Source organism: Mangifera indica, chromosome 11, assembly GCF_011075055.1.
Source record: "Mangifera indica cultivar Alphonso chromosome 11, CATAS_Mindica_2.1, whole genome shotgun sequence".
NCBI classification, from domain to species: Eukaryota; Viridiplantae; Streptophyta; class Magnoliopsida; order Sapindales; family Anacardiaceae; genus Mangifera; species Mangifera indica.
The window spans coordinates 6,668,549-6,691,718 of NC_058147.1; the positions used below are offsets into that span (position 1 = coordinate 6,668,549).

Genomic DNA, 23,170 nt, shown 5'->3' on the forward strand with positions numbered 1-23,170 from the left:
ATGGGAGAACAAATTTACCATTAAAATATAAGGGTATTTTAGTCCATTCACAAAACATGGATATTTTTGCTTTGTGATGATAAAAATGAGTATTTTTATTTTGTGTGGGTATATTTGGGTATTTAATTTAATTTCTCTTTTTTTTTTAATAGTCCATTGTGGATTATATGAGGGGTAAATTTGTCCTTTCATGCATACACGGTTTCTAAAGAAACACGGCAAAAGAGAATTGTCTTTTAAAAAGCAAGCAATTAAATATCTTATATTTTAACAAAAATGGACCTACTGAAAAATACCTTTGACTTTCTCACCATTGAAATTTGGCCATTATTCCATTTCCCTTACGTTGATCCAATGTCACTAACCACCATCACAACTTTTACACCACTTTTAATCACCACCCTTCATCTGCCTTTGACCTTATCAACCCACTCGTTTTACAAGGATTTTAGGCGCCCCTAAGGTTTACTGACACGTAACAAGCCCCATAGATTTTAAAATAAAACAATTACATTTACACATTAGTTAATTCTTACAAAGAACTATATTTTATCTTTTTTTTTTCCCTGCAATTATATGATTTAAGAATATTATTAATTTTTTTATATTTATGATAATTATAAGGGTGTAAATATTTTATTTCAAAATTTCTAAGTCTCCTGTTGTTTTACTAAACCTCAGGCTCAGGGTGTTCTAAGTACTATTCTCTAAACTTTTATTAAGATGGAAAAGTAAATTGGTCAACAGATCCAACGGGAGTTACGGGGTCATAAAAATGATTACACCCAAAAAAATTGCACCTGGATCACACCGTATCTTGCATTTTACTGTTAAAGAAACACTAGTCAGGCAAGTTGGTATGAACATGCAAACAGACGGAGCACAGAAGTAAATGAAACTTCAACTTAAACTTGATTTGTTGAAGAAGCCGAACTGAGGAAATTTCTCATTAAAATAAACATTATTTGGTAAGTTTCTCCGGTTTTATCAGACTCCAGAAGGTTAGATTTTGTTTTTTTTTTTAATGGTCTTGTGTTTTCTTATCAAGTTTTTGGAAAATTAATCCGTTCAGATTCTTGCAATTAATCTCAACTGATTAATATTTTAATATCATAAAAATTGTTTTTTTCTTATCTGGGTCAGGTTGCTTTCTTCTTTATCTACTTGTTTATTATTTGTTGAAGTAATTGGTTTTGGTTTAGTGTTGTCCTCATTTGTATTTATTTTGGGCCATTTGGCTGGTTGTTTTTCAAGCATACCTAACCTGACAATCTAAAGTTTTTTTTTTTAATGGGAAGAAACCATAAAGTAATCTTTTTTGCTTTATGATGAGATTGTCTTTAATAGCTCTAAGATCAAAGACTATCTTCTTTTTTCTCTTTCTTGGGAGACAATTCTGGGGTTGAACTCATCTTCACATGGGGTTCTACTGAATTGCAGGGTTTCACTATTTAAAGATCTTTGTTGTTTCCTTTTTAGATCTGTTGTTCTTCTGCATCAGGTTTGAGCGTTAGTTCTTCTATTTTATTCTCTGTTTAAATGATTATTTGGTACTTGTTTTTCTTTTTTCATGATAAGTTTAGTTGAATTGAAAGTATGTTTTGTGATCTTAGGGTTCCCATTGGCATTGGCATCGATATCCTAGCAATTGAATATTTTTATTATGGTCTAACCTTAGAAAAGTTTAAATTTTGTTTGAATTTTGCTGTACTATGGTGTTTTATGAGAAGATCTTTTGTTAACATGCTTGGGGTTTCTAATGGATGTGTTCAATCTCTGATGGAGGCTTCTGCATGCTTTGTTTCGTCAATTAATTCATCATTAATCATGGACTTAAATTGTTCATACACTATTTTCAGTATATTAAATTCATCAGTGGTTATCTTTTTGAAGCTTAATTCTTAATTTTAAATCTCTAAAGTCAGTCTTGCATTTTCCAGTTCTTTGACAGCACTTGAACAATTTCTTAAGAACACAGCTAATTGATCACTTGTCGATGAAACTCTCCTACCACCTCCCCCGCGTTGAACACAAAATTCCACTTATACCTGTCGATTTGTGTTTTATATTATTCCTGCCATTCGGGTTGGCATAACTGTTTTTCTTCTGTTTGCTCTGGTGAACATTGGCATCCTCAAAAACTTCAAGGATATTTCATTTGAACTGTCTAATCCTGGATATTTTTTTATGCTTCACAAACCAGAAAAACTAGCTATTATACGTATTTGATGCTGTCCTCATATGAAATAGATTATGTGGAGTTAGACTTATGTGATAGTTTGTGTGGCAGGACATAAATTTTATGGTACAACACTGAAAGCTGAACAAGTTGAAGGAAAACTATGTCTCTAGTTAGTTCTGCCGAAGCATCTGCCACACCATATAGAAAGTTATATTCACTGAAGGGGAGCAGTGACAGCTCTGCGTTGTCTAGCCGTGATAACCAGAAGATGATGTACACCACAGATTCTTATTGCAGCGAGAATTATGAGAAGTACATCCTTGACTCCCCAACAGAAGAACTAATCCATCCATCAATTTCTGCCATGTCAGGTAATTCCTTGAACCCACATGGAGCCTCTTCTTACCAGCTAAGAGTTGGTTCAAGTTTCCCCTTGGCTGCTCAAAAACCTTTGAGCAGTTCTTGTATGTCCATGAGATATGATGGCTATCAATCCAATTTTGAATTAAATTACTTGGAAATTCAAAGCCCAGTTCCAGTAGAATATGACGAGGATACAATGAGATTAAAGCTTGAAGAATTGGAGAGAGCACTCCTTGATGATAATGAAATGTTTGCCACTGGGCAAACCATGGAAATTGATGGTGAATGGTCTGACCCCATCCAGAATGTGCCCTTCCACGATTCACCGAAAGAGTCTTCATCCACAGATTCTAACCTTAGCAGTATCAGCAGCAGCAAAGAAGTATCACAAATATCTCCTCGGACCCCCAAGCAGATGCTTATAGATTGTGCTGCTGCAATTTCGGAAGGAAACATTGACGAAGCGACTGCCATAATAAATGATCTCCGGCAGATGGTCTCAATTCAAGGAGATCCTCCTCAGAGAATTGCAGCCTACATGGTGGAAGGTCTTGCTGCACGCATGGCTGCCTCTGGCAAGTTTCTCTATAAAGCTCTAAAATGCAAAGAGCCCCCTTCTTCTGACAGGCTTGCAGCCATGCAAATCCTCTTTGAGGTGTGCCCTTGTTTTAAATTTGGATTTGTGGCTGCAAATGGTGCAATGATTGAGGCTTTTAAAGATGAAAAGAGAGTACATATAATAGATTTTGACATTAATCAAGGTAGCCAATACATAACACTGATACAAACCATTGCTTCTCGGCCTGGTAAACGACCCCACCTGAGATTAACTGGGGTTGATGACCCAGAGTCAGTTCAACGTTCTGTTGGGGGCCTTCAAATTATTGGACTAAGACTTGAGAAGCTAGCAGAAGCACTGGGTGTACCATTCACGTTTCATGCAGTGCCCTCAAAGACTGCACTCGTTACTCCATCAATGCTGGACTGTAGGCCTGGTGAAGCACTTGTAATAAATTTCGCATTTCAGCTTCACCACATGCCTGATGAGAGTGTTTCCACAGAAAATCAGCGTGACCAGCTTCTCCAGATGGTCAAGAGCTTGAATCCGAAACTGGTAACTGTTGTTGAACAAGATGTGAACACAAACACCGCTCCCTTTTTTCCAAGGTTTCTGGAAGCCTACAATTATTACTCTGCTGTGTTTGAGTCTCTTGATGCAACTCTCCCAAGGGAGAGTCAGGACAGGATGAACGTTGAACGACAATGCCTGGCACGTGATATAGTAAACATCATTGCATGCGAGGGAGAAGAACGAATTGAACGGTATGAGGTTGCAGGGAAATGGAGAGCAAGGATGACAATGGCAGGCTTCACTTCATGCCCAATGAGTTCAAATGTGATGGATATGATTCGAAAACTGATAAAGCAATACTGTGACAGGTACACGTTAAAGGAGGAAATGGGTGTGCTTCATTTCGGATGGGAAGAGAAAAGTCTGATTGTTGCATCAGCGTGGAGGTAACAAACATTTTGGTTTACTAGTAGTATTGCAGCATTTTGCTACACGATAAGCTGTTTTGTAGTTGTAACTATAATTTTGTGTGTTGATGAACTTTCTAATGTTATCCAGTGTAAAATCTTATGTATGATTAGAGTTTGCTAATTTTCTAACTTTATGTGATATTCTCTTCTTCTGTCCATGATTATTATTTGTTAATTTTGTTTAATGCAGTCAAGCTGAAGAAGAATTTGTTAGTTAAATACCCACAACGGCCATGTCTTATGCCACTAAATTCCACTTCACCAAAATGTAAATAATACAATTATTCTTCATAATGGATAATTAATTCAACTAACGATCCAATGGCATGAACAAGTCTTTCTGTCAAAATTGCTCATGAAATTGTTTTAATCCTCTTATTCACCTAACTTTTCTGGGTTTCAATTATTTATGCAATTGAAGCTGGATTTGGCTGTGCTCAAATCTCTCAGAGAAGTGATTAGAACTGCATAAAATTGTCATTCTGCTTTGCTTCATCCTCTTCTTTTTTCTTAAAATACGAATACAATTCTGAGAACTGATTCCAGACAAAGTGTACCGGTTTTCTTCACCTGACATGGTAAATGTAAGCAAATAAACTAATACACTGGGGGGAAGGTAATAATGTAAATTAAATTATATAATTTACCTCCTTTCTAGCCATTAAAAGAGCTCATCATCAGAAGACACTGGCATTGCATTGGATGACTCAGAAACATATCTCTTGACTACTGAAACATCATCAATAAGAGAGGAAGTTTTTCAACACTCAAAATTTTTAGAAGCTTCACCACATAAGTGATGGAGAAGAACCAAAATCAGGAACAATTAGAACTATATTTAAACCAAGAACCAGGATTGAGAAATACACCGAGTCCAATGATGCAATTCTTAGCCAAACAGATATATCTCAATACCTTTTTTAGTTTCAAATTCCATAGTGCCTTTAAAATCAAATTCTGCTCTCTGGCTATTTAAGGGCTATAAAATTTGCATGCCAAGAGAGCTATCAAAGAATTTATTATAGCAGGAATCTATCATTTGTTTCAAATATTTGACATGCATGTCTATGTTACTACTAAGGTTGTGACACTTTTGCTGTCACAATAGCAAACATATTTTGATCTTTTTGTTTTAGTTAGAATGTAATGACAATTCATGTTAATATCTAGCAGAAATTAAGGGAAGATAGCTAGATAATTCTAGAATGAAATGTAACTAGTAGTGGAGCGTAAAATCAGCTCATGATTAGGTAACTAATCTCCAATAGTGGTTGTAGCAGTTAGTTCCTTATTTTTGTAACTTTATATATGAATGTTTGAGGAATGAATAAGTATGTATTTGCGCCACTCTTGCTTGTTTTTCTTCTCTTAAAAACGTATATAAGCTTACAAATAGTATCAAAGCTTTAAAGTTTATAGAGGGACCGTGAGAAGAGAAGAAAACCGACAAGTTTTACTTGATAAAAAGCTAAAAAACCCCAGATTTCGATCGTGGCTTCAAGTGGTTTTGTAGCACCTTCAATTCCTTTTTTTTGTTTGGAGAAAATTATGTTGTTTGGGTTGTGAAAATGAAGACATATTTGAGGGGTCTCAACCTATGGGAAGTAGTAGAAACAGGTAGAGACCCTCCACCACTCAGAGCCAATCCCATAATAGCACAGATAAAACACTATGCTGAAAGGTCAAAATAGCACAAATAAAGCACTCTGTTGAAGAGTCAACAAAGAAATTCTAGGTCTTATTATACCTGCAAGCAGCAAGGCTATTTTTGACATAATTATAGCCTGCGAGTCGCCTAACAAAGCTTTAGGCAAACTCAAGGAGTTTCAAGGCAGTGACAAAACTAGGCAATGCAAATCTTGAATCTTCGAAAGAATTTGAGCTACTCAGAATAAAGGATTTTGAGACTGTTAAACATCATGCAGATAGCCTCTTAAGAGTGATTAATAAAATAAAGCTATTGGGTGAAGAATTGACTGACAAGAGAATTGTGTCACTGCCTTGATAGCTACTTGCAGCTCAAAATTCCTTGAAGGTATTCCCACTAAGCGTAAAATCAGTTTTCCTTCGTAACTACTTTATTTTATTGAATATTAATTAAAATAGCTTTTTTTTTTCTCTCGTATATTTGTGTAGTAACTTTTTTTTTCTTATTTTATATATATATATATATATATATATATATATATATAGAGTCAAAATATAAAATATCTAAAATACCTTTTAAAATTTAATCTATTTAATTAAGACTAAACTTACTCAATTAAGACATAAAACTTACCAACTCACTCAACTAATGCATAAAACTCACCACCACCGCTAAATAGCCAAGGCATCATCGCTCCGTCATGGATAGATCAGGTCGGTCAACATGTCACCGTTACCGATGTCGTAACAATGATTCAGAGAGAAATTTAAAAATTCATGCAGACTTGGCCGGCCAAGAATCTGGTTTGGAAAGTTGTGGGTGATAGTAGAGTTGTTTTGGCTCAGAAAGCTCTATGAGTTCTAAGCGAGGTAGAGACAACAAGTTCATGAGTAGTTATAGAGCGACAGCCAAGAAATGGGCAGAGAATCAAAGGGGTGGAAGTGTGAGTGGGACAGCGAAAGATTAGAGCTTGATCGGAAATTAAAAGACCAGATGAATCAAAACTATGAAAATAAAGCACACGATATAATGCATGCGGATGTGTTGAAAGCTTTGTTACAAGCATTGAAGAGAACAGAGGAGGCATATTTGGATATAGCAGATAAGATGGTGATGGAAAATGGGGAATTGGCGTTGATGGGTTCTTGTGCCCTTGTAACGTTGATGATGGGAGAATATGTCTATGTCATGAATGTGGGTGATAGTAGAGCAGTTTTGGCTCAGAAAGCTAAACCAGAATTTAAAAAAAAAAAAAAAAATTCAGGCAGACTTGGCCAGCCAGCCAAGCTACGTGGCCATAGCCGGCCGGCCAACCCTAAATCTTAAAATCAAAAGCACTCAAACAACATAAAATCAAGAAAACATTTACTTTCCATTTGATCTACTGAACTTTTCTGATTGTTTATATAGTAGTTTATCAAATTTAACTTTAAAATAATTACTTTTATTAAGTGATCATGAATTATCATATAAATATGCTCTCTAACAAAATAAATAACATTACAAATGTATAGATCTAAAATTTATTTGGATTTTTTTTGTCTTAATTATAATATTTTAACAACTTTCTTTTATTTATTTTTTTGGCTAAAATATTATTCGAAATGAATCACAAATACTTTTTGTCGGGTGACTCTTCTATTTTTAAAGATAAAGGCAAACTAAAAAATAGTTATATTTGTATAATAAGAAAAAATGTGACTATATATGTATAAAAAACAAAAAAGGTGACTATTCTAATTAATATTCTTGATTTTACTATCATATTTATTTTTTTAATTAGTATTTATTTGGTTGATTTTTATATTAAAATATATAATCGGTAAACAAAAAATTAGATATTAATATGCATAGAATAGTATTATGTGCATAACTTTTATATACAAATAATAATATATCCTTATATGATTGAATAATTGAAAATTAAAGATAAAACAACACTCAATCATATGAAAATATATTATTGTTTATACACAAAATTGTGCACATAATTTTACATGGAAACCTCAAAGGGAAGTCTTTATATTTGTAATTGTTGCGAAGAAAATCTTGGTCCCTCCAAGCCATTGCTCCTTTAGATTTCTCCAAATGACAGATGACTAAGAAATTATGAACCACATGAATTTGTGCACTTTGAGCACCTCACAATCGTGTGACCATATCCACTTTGTTAAAATCAGAAAATCCAAGCAAGAAGAATTTCAAAGACCAAGGCCACATCTTCTTCTTCTCATTGCTATTCACACCTTATCAAAGCTCTACAGGAGAAGAGAACAAGGACAAGAATGGCTCTGGGGAAGTGTTTTCAACTTAACACAATGTATAGTACTAGAACTGGTGTGGTGCAATGCTGCCAACCATTATCGTCTATTGAAAAGCTTCATATTCCCACCAATAAAGGATTCAATAAATCCAATTTATCATTCACTTCACCACCTTCATCTCTCATTCATTTCAGAAACCCCTTGATTGTTTGCAAAGCTCGGGAAGCTGTGGATGAAGGTAAATTTTAATTCTCCCATATCATTAATTGGAAAAAGTTGAACAACAGTTGGCGTATTTGCATGCAGTTCCAAGTGGTGACAGATTCAAGCTGGGCAAAACAGGTAATAGGCAGTGATAACCCAGTTCTAGTGGAGTTTTGGGCGCCTTGGTGTGGACCATGCCGAATGATAGCCCCTATCATCAATGAATTAGCCACAGAATATGCAGGGAAGATTTCTTGTTTTAAGCTCAACACTGATGACTGTCCAAATATTACAACTCAATATGGCATTAGGAGCATTCCCACTGTGCTCTTCTTAAAAAATGGAGAGAAGAAAGAGAGTGTTATTGGAGCTGTGCCCAAGTCTATTTTGCCTGCAACTATAGACAAATATCTTGACAATTAAAAATTCTGTCTTTTTAAGGCTGTATAAATAACATTAATGCAAGTTATCATTCATTTCCTAGTGTAAGAGTTTCTACTCTTGAATATGTAAATACTATAACGAGCTCATTTTCCTTATCTCTGTATGTAGCAATAAAACCATATGCAGAAAAAATACTATAAAGCAATTGAATTAATATTTTGATTGAGATTGAAACGAGTGGTGAAACAGAGAGGATGGAAGAAATCTTTAAAATAATAGCTCTAAAGAAGAGATGAGGAAGTAGTAGTACACTGATAAAGCTACCAGACAAAGCCAGAAAATACACTCCCTAGTTTACAAACGACCAAGACGGGATAAATTGAACAAGAAAAGCACAACCTCAACCATTACTAGAATAACAGTTGACCCTCTTTCTCGAATTCCCATCCCAAAGATTGTTAGTGGAATTATGTACTATATTGAATCATAAATCTGGAAAAATAATTAGAAGAAATGATGCCACTCAGGAACATTTCATTGATAAAACACTATGCTATATGTTTTACTTTTCGAATTAGTACAAAGCGGGAGGGAATGGTTGCCCTTCACTATATGTCATGTACCAATGTTGTGATCTGCAGAGGGCCACCAGGCAAGCAAATTTGCCAATTCTGATTCTCTTTCTCATGCCGAGATGCTGCTGCATATGCGGAGCCATAAGCAACAATCCAGAAACATCATTTGTCCAGTAGATCCTCTTATGGGGATGGTTTCCAATCAAATTGAAGATTATTAAAACCATTAACAGCTCCAAGACCATTAAGTAGCTGGTTCCCCAAATCCTGCTGTTGATGATTCATGCTTTGATCTCGAGGAGGAATTGTTGTCATGCCTACCCTTCCGTTCATCATGGAGTTATTACCCATTGCATTTCTTATTCCATTAACCATTGCAGACTGGCCAAGTCCGCCACTCATGTTGCCAAATCCGGCACTCCCAATACCTGAATTATTGTTGACCGTCCCATTTCCCACCAAGCCATTACCAGTGTTGAGAACTGTATTGTTACCGGTTGGTAAGATCCCATTAACATTTTTAACATCATTTCCCATTGAACCAACACCTACCACGCCGCCACCACCATTAAGTTGGCTGGACATTATCATTTCCTGTATGATTTTCTGAACAGCACTTTGAGAGTCACTTGGGTCAGTCTCAGTAGAAAGAGCTGGTTGTGGGATATTGGCTGGTGAACTTGTAGAACTCATGTGATTGGCAGCTGTTAAGGCACTGTGAGATGTTTGCGGAGGATTGTTAGATGAGGGTGTTGGTGATTGAAATGGTGAAGGGTTTTGTGCCTGAGCGATAATAGTATTAGAAGATCCAGGCGATGAAATCTGTACTGAAACTCCACCATAAGGACTGGTTGCATTATTCATAGTACTCTGCTGTCTAGAGTTCATTGACTTTTGGTGAAGAAGTCCAACAATTGTGCTGGCCGAGTTGGATGCAGATGCAGGGTTGATTGAGTTATTTACACTAGCCACACCATTGCTAGCAGCAATTTGCATTGCATTGGCCTGGACAGAGCTCTGATCGCCATTTGAGTTTGGGGCCACTGATTGCTGTTGCTGTAACTGATCCTCAGGCTGTTGTGTTTGACTGTGAAACCCAGAAGAAGCGCTTGTTCGTCGGGGGAACTTAGCCAAGCTCTCTGCCAAGAATTAAACCACATGATACTTAGCATATCCTGAATTTTCCTTGAGACCAAATTAATGTAAAACTAGAACTATCGAGTTTTCAAGTCACAGAAGTATTTTATTTCTCTATATTACTTATTTATTTCTTTTACATTACTTATAAAATCATGATGGATAAAAAATGGTTTCACGCAACCACATGGAGAAAGCACCCCTTTTTATAGCTTCTCACTAGCACTAAAAGTAGTGAGTCTACATTCAAAACATCACAATTACTGGATAAGAATCAAGGCAAGGTGAATGAAGAGACTTAAAAGATTCTCTAAATACCTTCTCACTACATGTCCAGCCAAAAACAGTAGACAAATGAAAAAAGAGAAAAATGATAATGATAATGATAATGTAGTTTTTCAATTCTTACCCATAGGTCCAATCCCTGTCTTTCGACTGTAGTCAATCAAATCTTTCATACTATTAACCACTTCTGATATCTGTAAAATGGCCATAAAGTGACAAAACAATCAAGAAGGCAACAAACAGACTTTGATAATATAGTTTTTCAAACAAGTAATTTTACAACAGTTCTGGCCAATCATTTCTACCACATCCATGACTTACTAAAAGATAAAGAAAAGAAAAAACTATGGCAGTGAAACTGAGTTAATTAAATAAAAAACTGATGCAATCTGACATGAAAAGTTAATGATTGTAAGAACATTTTCTATTTTCATCAATATGACAAAGGTTTAGTACGTTAATTATATAATTAATATTTATCACTAATATACATTAAGTATCGAGCAAACATTAAGTAATTTCTCCTAAGCAGCAGAAAACAAATATCCAGCCCAAATTCACTGAACAAAGCAATCAATGCCTCAAAAATTTAAGACATTTATTTTTCCCAAAAATTAGCACCTTAAACATCTCCTGTTACTCAGCAACTGGATATTGCAAAACAAGGAAAATACCACAATTAATAAATATGGACCTGATACGTGTCATTAGTCATTACACCATATTGACCAGAAAAGATAAAGGACATCACCTGAAGACATCGAACATATCTCTTTGTATACCCTAAATCATTAACCAATGGCACTTCCAATGCTTTTGCCAATTGCCGAGCCGATGCAACAAACCTAAGCAGAAAATCTCATTATAATCATAATAAAGCATTACAGATAAGACATTATAGAAAAACAGAAATTCAATCAGCCATTATTAATGAGCAACAACCCTTAATTATATCTTAATTTCCTTAAAGAAAAACTCCTTTTCCTACATACAACAGATGGTAACCATGGGTGAGGCTGTCTTGCACTGAATGTCACCTATCTTCCTGGTATGTCACAGCATCCATGTTAGAACACAGCCCATTCCCAAATATTTAATTCCTGTTAAATCTGACTAGTTCTCTAGCTCAGTGTCTACATATAAAATTGCATGTCAGAAATGAAGAGAAAGAACAATTATTCTCCAATGCTTCTGGAACATGCTCAAAGAAATCAAGATAAAACAAGGTTAAATTTATCGATTATTTGAAGTTAGCAAAAACATCATTTGATTGTCCAATTTCAACTGTGCTCCAGACATGTCTAGTACAAATGCCAAAATGAAAAAATTTTCCACATAGAAGATGACAGTTTCACATGTTATTAAATTTCCAACTCAAAACTTAAACACCGAAGTAACAGCAGAAAGGTTAGGATGAATTATAGATAAAGTGAAAAAAGCAACAACAGACTTACATAGTACAATTATTTTGTAATTCAGGGACAGATAAACTAGATGATGCATTTTGAGTAGCAGCCTGGTATTTTTGAGCTGCCGAACCAAGCTGAGTAACCTGCTCAACAGATAATAACCAGACAGATATGAACCATGCCCACTAAGTAGCAAGATTTAAACAAAATTCCCATATGCATCACAACATCCACTGAAAACCTTTAACCTTCAAATTTATTCTAAATTGTTGTAGAGAATAGAAATTGAGGATTCTTTGGACAGATAAATCCGAGTTGTTAAAGTAATAAGGGTCCAGACACAGGAAAGATTCAACACAATTGGAAAAAAAAAAAAAACTGAATATGTGAAATGCCAATGAGACAGAATAAAAAAGGAAAAATAGTTTTAAATATCCAAAATGAAATCATTAATGGAGCATTTTGCTTTTCATCTCATTAAAAAGCTTTCTTATGCAGCCCTAAATGAAACGGTTGAACCCTTAATTTATAAGAGAGGCTCCAATTAAACGATATTTCACTCAATCAAGGAAAACATTAGAAAGCTTCTTGTCAATAAAAAGGAAAATTTTGGAAAATAAAATAGCTTGATAAATAACCTGTGGTATCAGCAATCTTCGTGGGATAAGCTCTTCATGACGCCGAGCACAAAACTCCCAAGAACATATCTAGCAGAAAGAACGAAAGGATAAAAATCAGAAGAATGTAAAAACAGTTACAAAGTCTCACAAGCAATCGTTAAAAACCAAAAGTCATTAGTTCACCCTGTACCTTCAGATCTGGAGAAAAAACTATCCGAAGTTGACCATCACGAACAACACGAAGTTGCTCGAAAACACTTTCCTGTATTGCTTTTGCATAGTCCAGGACAATTTGACCAGATGAATTATGATATTCACGGGGCATATCAACATAAAGAAGCTCTTCCAAAGTACCACTTTCATATTTGATTTTAAAGAGCCTAGGAAGAACCTCAACAGTTGCTTCTGTTAAACAGAAAACATAAATAAGGAAAGCATAAGAAACTAGCTGCAAGTTACCCTCTAAGCCTAGGATTTCAAAACATGCACAGAAAAGAAAAATTTTGGAAACACAATGACAAAGGCATACCGAAACCACGGCCTGGTTTGCGATTACATATCTCACAATGCCATACATCCTGCAAAATTACTGAGTACGATTATCATTACAGTAAACACCAGCAGTTGGCATTTTCAAGCAAGTAAAAACAGGTAATATAAGATAATTTTGATCCATGTGCTAGAGACACTTAAAAGCACAGAAGCACTAAAACAGAATGAAGAAGTTGAGACACAACATCGACAATATAATAAAAAGAGCAAGCAGCAAGACATACAAACAATTAAACTCATTCAATCATTTATACAAAAGACACCAGCTAAGATGAGGTCAACAGCATCTAGTCATCCTAAACAGCAAGAGTCCAAAACCCAAGATTTCTTATGCAACAAACCTGAGGAAAAACTCCAGTTGTTTGCCGGCCACTTCCATACATGGACACACACCACTTCTTCTTGGCGTTAGGAGCAAAGTACTCAGCAACAAATTTTCTCCAAAAATCAATGTTGTTGTCCTGCACAAAAATGATGAGACAAATTAGCAACAATTGTAGCCATGCACAATAAATTAAAAATATACATCATCTATATGAGATCTTACATCAGGTCTATGTTGTTGTTGATACATATAAAGTGTCAAACGGCGGGCACACATCCCTGGTTCATATACAGGTTTCACAGGAGATCTCATAGACAAATTCTGCTGTTGAAAAAATGGCTGTGGCAATTGGGAACGTTGTTGAGGCATTGCCTTCAAGAGTTGTTGCTGGTGATGTTGCAGTTGCAAGAATCTTTGTTGCTGTAAAAGGTTAATTTGGGCAACAGCCTGCTGAGAAGACTGCCTGGACATGTGAAGGAATTGCTGTTGCTGTTGTTGTTGCTGCTGCTGCTGTTGCTGTTGTTGTTGATGATGCAAAAACAGTGACTGATCTGAATGTTGAGGCTCCATTTTTACCGGTGCCAGATTTCTCATTGTCGGAATCTGTTGTGGTTCCAATTTCACTGTACCAAGGTTCCTCAATGGTTGCAACTGTTGCTGCTGCTGTTGTGTTCCATGTTGATCGTGACCCACCTGTGGCTCCAACTTAACTGGTCCAACACCAGCTAATCCCCGAATCGATTGATACTGTTGTTGCTGTGGCACCTGTTGTGTGTTGTGAGCAGCAGAAAATTGCTGCATCGGTTGCTGACCATGCTGAAAATTTTGAGGTTCAAGCTGCTGTGACTGCTGTTGATCAGGTAACTGATTACCAGAAGGGTTTGAGAATTGCTGACCCTGAATTTGACCAGATGAACCAGGACTCACCAAGTTCGATGGTACAAATGATGATGGAGCATTAAACCCCATTCCATTACCAACACCTGAAAGTGGATCAGACTCAGCCCCACTATCCATACTGCCATGCTGATTATCCCCAGGGCCAGAAAGCCCTGGATTTGGACCACCATTACCAAATGACTGATTTAGTAGTGAAGTCACATTGGGAACACTTCCAAGCATATTCATGTTATTGTACTGTGTCCGTGGCGACATTAGCGATGGGAATGCTGCTTGGGAAGGCAAAGGACCACCCTGACCTCCCAGCATTCCTGAGTTTGAACGCAAAAGAGAAGGTGAAACAGACTGGGCACCGCCAATTGGAGCCTGGCCTGGTGGTACCATTCTTTGAGAATAACAAGAATCTATAAGCACTCAGTGAAAGCTACAACTATACCTAAAATAACATGAAACCAGACACTAATTAAAATTACACAACCAAACGCAGAAAACTGGTCAAAGAGCTCAACTCAATTAGCATTTCACCCAAGCATCCAAGATGATAGGCTTCCAAGTCTCCGATGTGCACCCTAAGATAAGGGTATGTTCTGTGCCTAAGCATATGGTGTTGAGTTTTACCACAGACAAGCCACAAAATAAAAAGAACCAAAACCAAGGAAAAAGCTTTGATTCTGAACATTCTAGAGTTGTACTATCTCCGCTAGGCGAGCAATACTTGAAAGGCTTTGGCATGAATCTCTGCGTGATACAAGAACTCTTAGATCCACCGTAACCGAAAACATTCCAAACAAAATGACAATTAATTTAAAAAAAAATACTTTAACTTTCAGTAAAAATTACAACTTCTGAATCCCAATATAACCACACTGTTAACAAGAACTCTCGGTTTATAGAAACAAATCAATTTCAATCAAATGTATAACCGAACCCAAATCACAAAACTGACGAACCCACAAAGGATTTATCAAAATTAAACCAAACCCACAAAACAAACCCGATAACTCACCACCACAACGTCAAAAATTCAACCTCAAGAATCCCTAAACACAATTTCAAATCCCACAAAACACAAACTTTAACCACACAAAACACAATTACTGCTCAAAAGAACCACCAAACAACTACTACGACAAGTAAAACAGCTCGATCGAGCCCTAAAGTACATAAATCAACGATCCAGAAGCACAAAAGAGCGACAAAAAATAATGGGTATTGAACCAAATGGGAAAAATACCAAAAAGGTCAAAGGTAGAGACTTTAAATAAACGAACTTACCAAAAGTTGAAAATGAACAGTAACAAATATATAATAGTCTTCAAGAATCTCCAAGACAACATAGCACAACAACAACTAAAATCACAACTATTAGCTCCCTTTTTACTTCCACCTCGCTATTCTTCTTCAAAACAGAATCACTTACAGAAAAGCTGTCATCTCTACTTAGCTTCCCTTAATCGGAGAATAAAAGAAAGAGTAATCTTAATGCGTTGTGGGTTTTTGTTTCTTGAATGTTCAAGCGTGGCCCGTTCTTCGCTGGTATGTAATTTCTAGAGAGAAAGCGGTAGAGTGAGAAAGAAACAAGAGAGAGAAAGAGAGAAGGGGAATGTGATATGTGTCTGTTCGGTCCTTGCGGACGTCAAAATTGTATTCGATCTGATTGAATTTTCTTCATTCCTTCTTTTCTTTACTTTTCAAATTTTCTCGCCATTAAATGAAGTCAAATGCTATTCTTTCTCCCCGTTCACTTGTGTTGTGTTTCCGTGTTATCATGCATATGTATGTATATCATGTCTAGATGCATACATGTATGTATGTATATCCTTTCATCATCATCCATCATGTCTTATTATAATTTTGGCGATGCGTGGAGGCCTTGCGTGTATTTACTGGTACAATTTTATGGTATGGTATGATGTGAGCGTTAAAAGAAGTAGGTCAACCTTAGGTGCCTTTTAATCCATGTAGCTTCTAGTTAAATGTTATTGTATCTTCAAATAGGGTAATGTTATGAATATATATATATATATATTTATTTATTTATTTATTATAAGTATATAAATGATATATCATTATATAATTGAATATTATTTTATTTTTAATTCAAAATTATTTAATTACATAATAATATATTATTTGTATATCAAATTATGTACAAAAAATATGTACGAATAGTTTTATTACTTAATATTTTTGCCTTCTCTTCACAAATAAACCCTTGTTGCAACAATTAACTAAAAGGCCAAAAGACTTATTGCCACCCAAGGTTTAGAGTATTTCTAAACTCTGATCTGTAAAGCTTCAAAAATTCAAATACATATCCATAATCTAATTCCCATTAGAATTTTCTATTAGTGATAAGGGAAAAATCATTATTTAACCAATAATATTAAAAAAATAAAATTTTATCTCATTTTCATTACTTAGTTTTAAAAAATAATAATTTCTTGCAAAACCTAAATTTTAAAAAGTTATCATTTCTCCCTTTTAGGGTTTTCTTTTTTCTTCATCTATGTTGGGGACCGAAATCCGTCAACGTCTCTATTGATTAAGCAAAGATCGGCTTCTTCTCTCCTTCTAGACTGACATCTCTTTCGAGCTCTGTTGTCACTTATTCGATTTGTTAAGAATAAACAAAGATTCATCTTCGTCAATTGCTTGTGTTCATTGCTCTTTTCATTTCGGGAGCAGATGACGATGAACGTCTCATTTTGGGAGTCGATGATAAACAAGATTCAGCTGAGAAGTTGGCCACTTGTGTTTGTTGAAGAAGAGCAAGATTTGTTGAAATTTAACTAAGAAGTCAGCCAATTTTGTCGATTTTTCTGCCATTGAGAGTGACAAAGAGCACTGGAGAAATATTGCTAGTCTTGGAGAAGAAGGGTTGGAGGGGACTTTGTTGTCGAAAAATATGTTGGTTTTTTAGTTAACCTTAACAGGGGAAAATTGTAACTTGTCAAAATTTAAGTTTTTAGAAAAATTGTTATTTTTTATAACTAAACGATGAAAATGAGATATAATTTTATTTTTTTAATATTACTTGTTAAATAACAGTTTTACTATTATACTAACAAAAAGTTCTAACGAAAGTTGGATATAATTGTATTTTTATAATAAAGATTTGAAATTTTTACTGATGACATATAATTGTATTTTTATTTAATTATAATTGTACATATTATTTTTTTATTTAAATATTTTATTTTATTATTAAGTAGTAAGAATTTGATTTGGATACTCATATTATTGAGTGTTTTAAAAATCTTAAAACGTAAATTTTGAGAGCATTTGTCAATAAGATAAAATATTATATTGTGTGTTTTATTAATAATATATTGAAATAATTTGGTGAAAGAATTAAAACAATCAAAATACTTTAGAGAGTTAAAACAATAAATAATTTTGAGTTAACCATGATCAGATCGGATCAACTCAAATATTATAGTTTGGATTAAATTAAAATTAAAGATCGTTGACACGTAACCTGAATTAACACGACCTAATGATACGAACTGTCAGGTTTATTCTTCATAACCAAGTAAATTGAGAGTTTAATTTTGATATGTTCGTAAAGAAAACTTAGACTATTGTTTGGGCTAATACTGATTGCTATTATTAAGAAAAACTTTATTGTGCTTTTTATTGTTAATAAAGTTATAATTATCTATAAAGGGATTGAACTAAAATAATTAATAATGCAATTGGAAAACAAATGAGTAAGAATGATCATGTTTATAAATTTAGAATTAATTAATTATTTCCGAAAAAATATTTAAGATTAAAATTTGGTCTTTTTACAATACCTAATTTAATAAGAAATTAGTGCTAATCAATCAATATATAAGTATACTTTCACATTTTGCAATTTAATTTGACACAATTAATGAATATAAACAGAATAAAGTGCTTTTCACCCAAAGTTTGGCAAACTGACAAGTCCTACCCATGGAATGGAAAATTGTCAAACTCCCACCCAATTCCCAATCCCATCAATAAAAATTTCTCGTACACAGTAAATAAATTACAATCATTATATCATCCTAAAGAAGATGTGACCAACGAGAACAGAATCATGTTCTTAATTATCTATTGGTTAGTGCTTTTGTGTCAAAGAATAAAATAAAATAATTAATAACTAATAATATAAAGTCACTTATTTAATAACATTTTTGATTTCATAGCCTACAATACTATTAAGATATTATCTATTTTAGATATATAGTTTATCATGATTTTGTTTTTGAGTTTTACAATTCAAAATACATATTAACAGTTTAAAGAGCTTATAATATATTTAATCAGTCAAATCTTCTCATATGTACAATATACAAATAAACTTAATATCTCTCCCATATTTTGAAAATATGAGATTTGTCTAAGAGTCTCATATACACCCCTCTTTATAAGACTAAGCGTCCTCACTGAGGTTCACCCTACATCATTTAACAGGACATGTAGAGTAGTTTTGATACCATATATAACATTTCTGATTCAAATGTTTGGTCCACTTGCAAGATATTATCCATTTTAGATATATAGTTTATCATAATTTTGTTTTTAGATTTTGCAACACAAAACGCATCTTAACAGTTTAAGAAACTCACAAGTTATTTAACCAATCAAATCTTCTCATCCCAAGCGATATGGGATATACAGATAAACTTAGTATCTCTCTCGTGTTTTACTAATGTGAGATTTGTCTAAGGGTATTACATAGTAATTCTCCATCAAATACATATAGTCTTCATATCATCCCAACCTAGCATGTCTCTAGTATGCCACTTTAACATCTGCGGTATTATTGATAGTAACCACAATTTTCCCTAGTTGTCCAATGTCTTCAAGGTCTCATATGTTCAAACCAACAATAAAAAAGTTACAAGTGTCAATAATAAATTAATAATATATTATTACATAAATATACTTTAACGAGAATAGATGACACACTTACCAAAAAGGCTAGTCAAAACCCATTAAACTATATGAACGCATGATAGGTCCTCCTCTTGATCAGTTAGTCTTCTTGTATTGTCAATTAATAAGATTAGTGATGGATTTAGAAGTCATCTTTTATACTTGTACACCGTATGAGTAGGATTTAAATCCATCCAAGTAATCCAATGTGTAGATAATATAATATCACAATCTCAACATAATCAGTGTTATCCTCCCTTCATGCCCTCACCTGAAATACTCTCATGACATCGTTGTAACTGATTGAAGTTTCATCCTTAAAATATGTCTTTTAAATCCTTTGCATGTTAGGGTGGGAAGATAATATTGCATCTTAGTTTGACAACTAAATCATAATCCATTAATATAAGTGAACTCAGATGGGCTAAATTATACATCAACCTCATTCAATATAAACCAAAACTTCTCATTGAAGTTCGTCTTAACTATCTCTCTCAATAAAATAAAATGTATTAAAAGTCTGTTAAACCACAACTTCTCTAAATCTAAAAACTTTTCAAAATATGTAAGGTTGAAAAGTTTTTTATGTTCATCCATTAATGTCATACAAATCTTTATTATCTCATCACGATGGCTCTATGTCACCATTTTGCTATTGAAAATCTCTCATTCCAATATGTGCTTCGTGTTTTCTCTTATGCCCATTAGCAACATTCTACACCAAAAATAATAAATTAGTTAATTTCCATACTATTTGCATATTTTATACTTTATTACTAAAAAAATTACCCAAAATTTAAAAACCTTAAAATATAAAATATCAATTACCCTTGAAATGGAAAATATTAATAACCCCCTTGAATTATGAATATAAAAAAAATTATTATACATGTTGCCTATACCAGATAAAACACACACACGAGAAAATATAAAAAAACTCTACCACATGTGACATGTCTAGTAAAAATATTCGAAAACCCTTACATAATAAAAAATATCAAATAACATGCAGGTCATATATACTTGAAAATGATTTTAAACCACTTTAAGCATAACGCATACTTGTCGTATGTCAAAAAAACCCCCTAATATCAGAAAATATACAAAACCCCCAACCATGCACATCACATGTGGCAAAAATCCGATGACCTACCAAAACTAGAAAACATCCAAAACCCCCACCATGTGCTGCAAACATACTTCGCAATTATATGAAATCCCTTACTTTTTTCTCATCTCACTGTGTATAACCCGCATGGTATACCACCCATAGATATGTAACAAGGTCAATTATGTAACTTTTTTTATTATTTGAGTTATGTTGGATGAATGAGATAAATATAAATGTGGCCAACTATTCAAAAGTGAAATTTTAAGCTAATGAATAGTTATACATTTGTTCATATGGTACCACATGAAATATGTAGATAACGTGTCACATAAGATAATTTTAAAAGATAAACAGTCAAGTGTATCGGATAAAGACATGTTCGTGTCATTATAATTTGAAAAAAAAATCATAAAAGACATGTTATCACATGATTGTGCACATTGTCTCATATTATTAAAAAACTGGTATTAACTACAATTTTAAGTGTGAGATAGCTTTTGCTGCGGAGGATGATTAGAAATCTTACATGATTATGGTATTGTTGAGATGGTAATTAGAAATGTGGTATGAGTTCAAAGTTCTTAATGATATGATTATATGTATATGTAAACATGGAGCAATAGTAAACTATGCACGAAGAGATAGTAGAATAGCAGAAATTTTATATTGCATGACTTGTTATGTGTCTAGGTGTATAACTCGACAATATGTGGTAACGTGATGGATCTGTAATTAGTATGTTAAAAACTATATATATGTTATAAAATTGCATGATGAGTAAGAAACTTTGTATGGTGGGCTAAAGGACCTTTGATATGTGTTTTCAAAGCAATGTGTTGTCCATTTAGATGTTGATTATACACTAGAGACCTTAAGTAATTAGTATGGTTTAATTTGGTGTAGAGATTAGGTAAAATGGTCACAAATTATATTACAAACACATTGAAACAATTGTTTGAAGGACAAAAATAGTCGTGACATGCATAAATTTTAGTTTTCATACACACTAAACAATCATGCATGAGACTTGCATGATTGTTCATCAACCAGGGTTGAAACATAGGTGACCAATTGATGATCATACTAAAGACATGTACGATCGTCTATGACACACAGGGCTAGTTGTGGTGAACAACCACACAAAAAAGTATACGATCATATATAAGAGTGAAATGTTGATTATACCACAATTATCATATCACTAATCTAAAACATCTTAGGAGTTCACAAAATCTCTAACCTAGTACTTTGATACCACAATTTTAATATCTCGAAACCATTATACAATGAGCGTGAAACAGAATTGAGAAGTTACTTAAAACAAATAAGGTCATGAACACAAAGTTTCCAACCTCACAACAATATAATAAAATATCTTCTAAATAAATTATATAATTAAATGAATAATAAATATTTACTCAGTCTCATTCTTTTTCTTTATTCCCAAAAGTTATAAGATCACTCACTTTCTATGCCAATTCTCATATGCAAATAGTTCAAGGGAAAGAAATTGAGCTATCAACTTGGTAAATTAAAAAACCTAACATGTACAAACATTTAACTTGGATACTATTAAATATATCAAAGAAAACAAAATATTTACACGTATAAACTAATATATAAATACCAAATAGTACCAAACTGTTTCCCAACTTTTCATATACCAAATATTGAACAAAATTTTATCTTATAACTCATGTCATATAGTATTATTTATATTTTCGATAACTCAACAGAATTTCAAATTATATATCATTTATGTTTTTAATGATTTGACTAGAATTTCAAAATTATATATTACTTGTATTCTAAATGAAGTCATAATTCAAAAGCGGGCACGACTAACAAACAATCTAGTTGGATGTTATTTTATATTAATGAAGTGAAAAATGAGGTGAAAGTTAGATGGTTTTTCGTTTTGAGGGTGAGAAGGTAATTTTACCAATCCTTGGGTTGGAACATGTTTTTTTCTCGAAAAATTTAGGTGGCCTTGTTTTGCGGCTCAAAAATGATCATATTTAACATGCACATACTACCACATAATTTAATGGATCATGTCCTAATGTAAAGTCGAGTGTTCAGACACTTTTTGTTCGTTTGGGCGTCTCCATCATGGCCGTTGAAGGGTCATAGGTTCACTACCTATTTTGCCCTTCTTAACCTTTTTTTATTTTTTTAATTTTGCTTTAATATCATGAATCAAAATTATGTCCTACCAAAATTAGATAATTGAGATAATTAATTCCCTGATTCAAATTAGTGTAAGAATTAAGTAATTCTTGATGATAAATTAAACTAAGCTCAGTTAATTATAATAATTTTATATCAATAAAATTATATATATATTTTTTATACATAATTTAAATATACAGATGATATAAAATTGTATAATTAAAAATCATATAATAACATATAATTTATATATCTAAATTATAATATATATATATATATATATATATATATATATATATATATATATATATAATATTACTCATTCCATATATTTTTATGTGGGTGGAGGCATAAATCTTAAATATTTTTATTTATTTATTTAGTTAAAGCTAACAGAATTAATTTTCGTCAAATTTGAATTACCAACTTTATCACTAAAATTTAATCCTTACTTTATGAAAACCATTATTCTCGGCCCTCGTCAATCATGCGCCACGTGTCACTTATTTTTATCAGAAAGTGTGAAGTCATTACACACAAAGAAACCCCTATACTAAAAAATGACACAAAAGCAGAAACAAAAAGT

The 23,170-nt window shown here is 33.4% G+C and overlaps 3 protein-coding genes across 5 annotated transcripts; 2 read left to right on the forward strand and 1 right to left on the reverse strand.

Annotated features, from left to right (window-relative positions):
* Window positions 1–784: 784 nt before the first annotated feature.
* Window positions 785–4,245, forward strand: LOC123229770 (scarecrow-like protein 1). 3 transcript variants are annotated; one of them, XM_044655714.1, is made up of 3 exons: window positions 785–968; window positions 1,441–1,501; window positions 2,291–4,245. In XM_044655714.1, the coding sequence occupies exon 3, from the start codon at window positions 2,343–2,345 to the stop codon at window positions 4,065–4,067; it is 1,725 nt and encodes a 574-aa protein (XP_044511649.1). In that variant the 5' UTR covers window positions 785–968; window positions 1,441–1,501; window positions 2,291–2,342; the 3' UTR covers window positions 4,068–4,245. The 3 variants fall into 3 exon arrangements, with proteins under 3 accessions (XP_044511649.1, XP_044511650.1, XP_044511648.1); XM_044655715.1 differs by lacking the exon at window positions 1,441–1,501 and having other exon boundaries at window positions 785–1,001; XM_044655713.1 differs by lacking the exon at window positions 1,441–1,501 and having other exon boundaries at window positions 789–968.
* Window positions 4,246–7,819: 3,574 nt separating this feature from the next.
* Window positions 7,820–8,742, forward strand: LOC123229030 (thioredoxin 1-like). Its single transcript, XM_044654587.1, has 2 exons — window positions 7,820–8,237; window positions 8,313–8,742. Exons 1-2 carry the CDS (start codon window positions 8,021–8,023, stop codon window positions 8,624–8,626), a joined length of 531 nt encoding a protein of 176 aa, XP_044510522.1. The 5' UTR covers window positions 7,820–8,020; the 3' UTR covers window positions 8,627–8,742.
* A 100-nt stretch (window positions 8,743–8,842) lies between these two features.
* Window positions 8,843–16,093, reverse strand: LOC123229029 (transcriptional corepressor SEUSS-like). Its single transcript, XM_044654586.1, has 11 exons — window positions 15,666–16,093; window positions 14,916–15,128; window positions 13,713–14,826; window positions 13,507–13,626; window positions 13,143–13,191; window positions 12,804–13,018; window positions 12,632–12,700; window positions 12,039–12,136; window positions 11,336–11,429; window positions 10,709–10,778; window positions 8,843–10,301 (listed from the first exon to the last, which is right to left on the reverse strand). Exons 3-11 carry the CDS (start codon window positions 14,772–14,774, stop codon window positions 9,346–9,348), a joined length of 2,733 nt encoding a protein of 910 aa, XP_044510521.1. The 5' UTR covers window positions 14,775–14,826; window positions 14,916–15,128; window positions 15,666–16,093; the 3' UTR covers window positions 8,843–9,345.
* Between the last annotated feature and the right edge of the window lie 7,077 nt (window positions 16,094–23,170).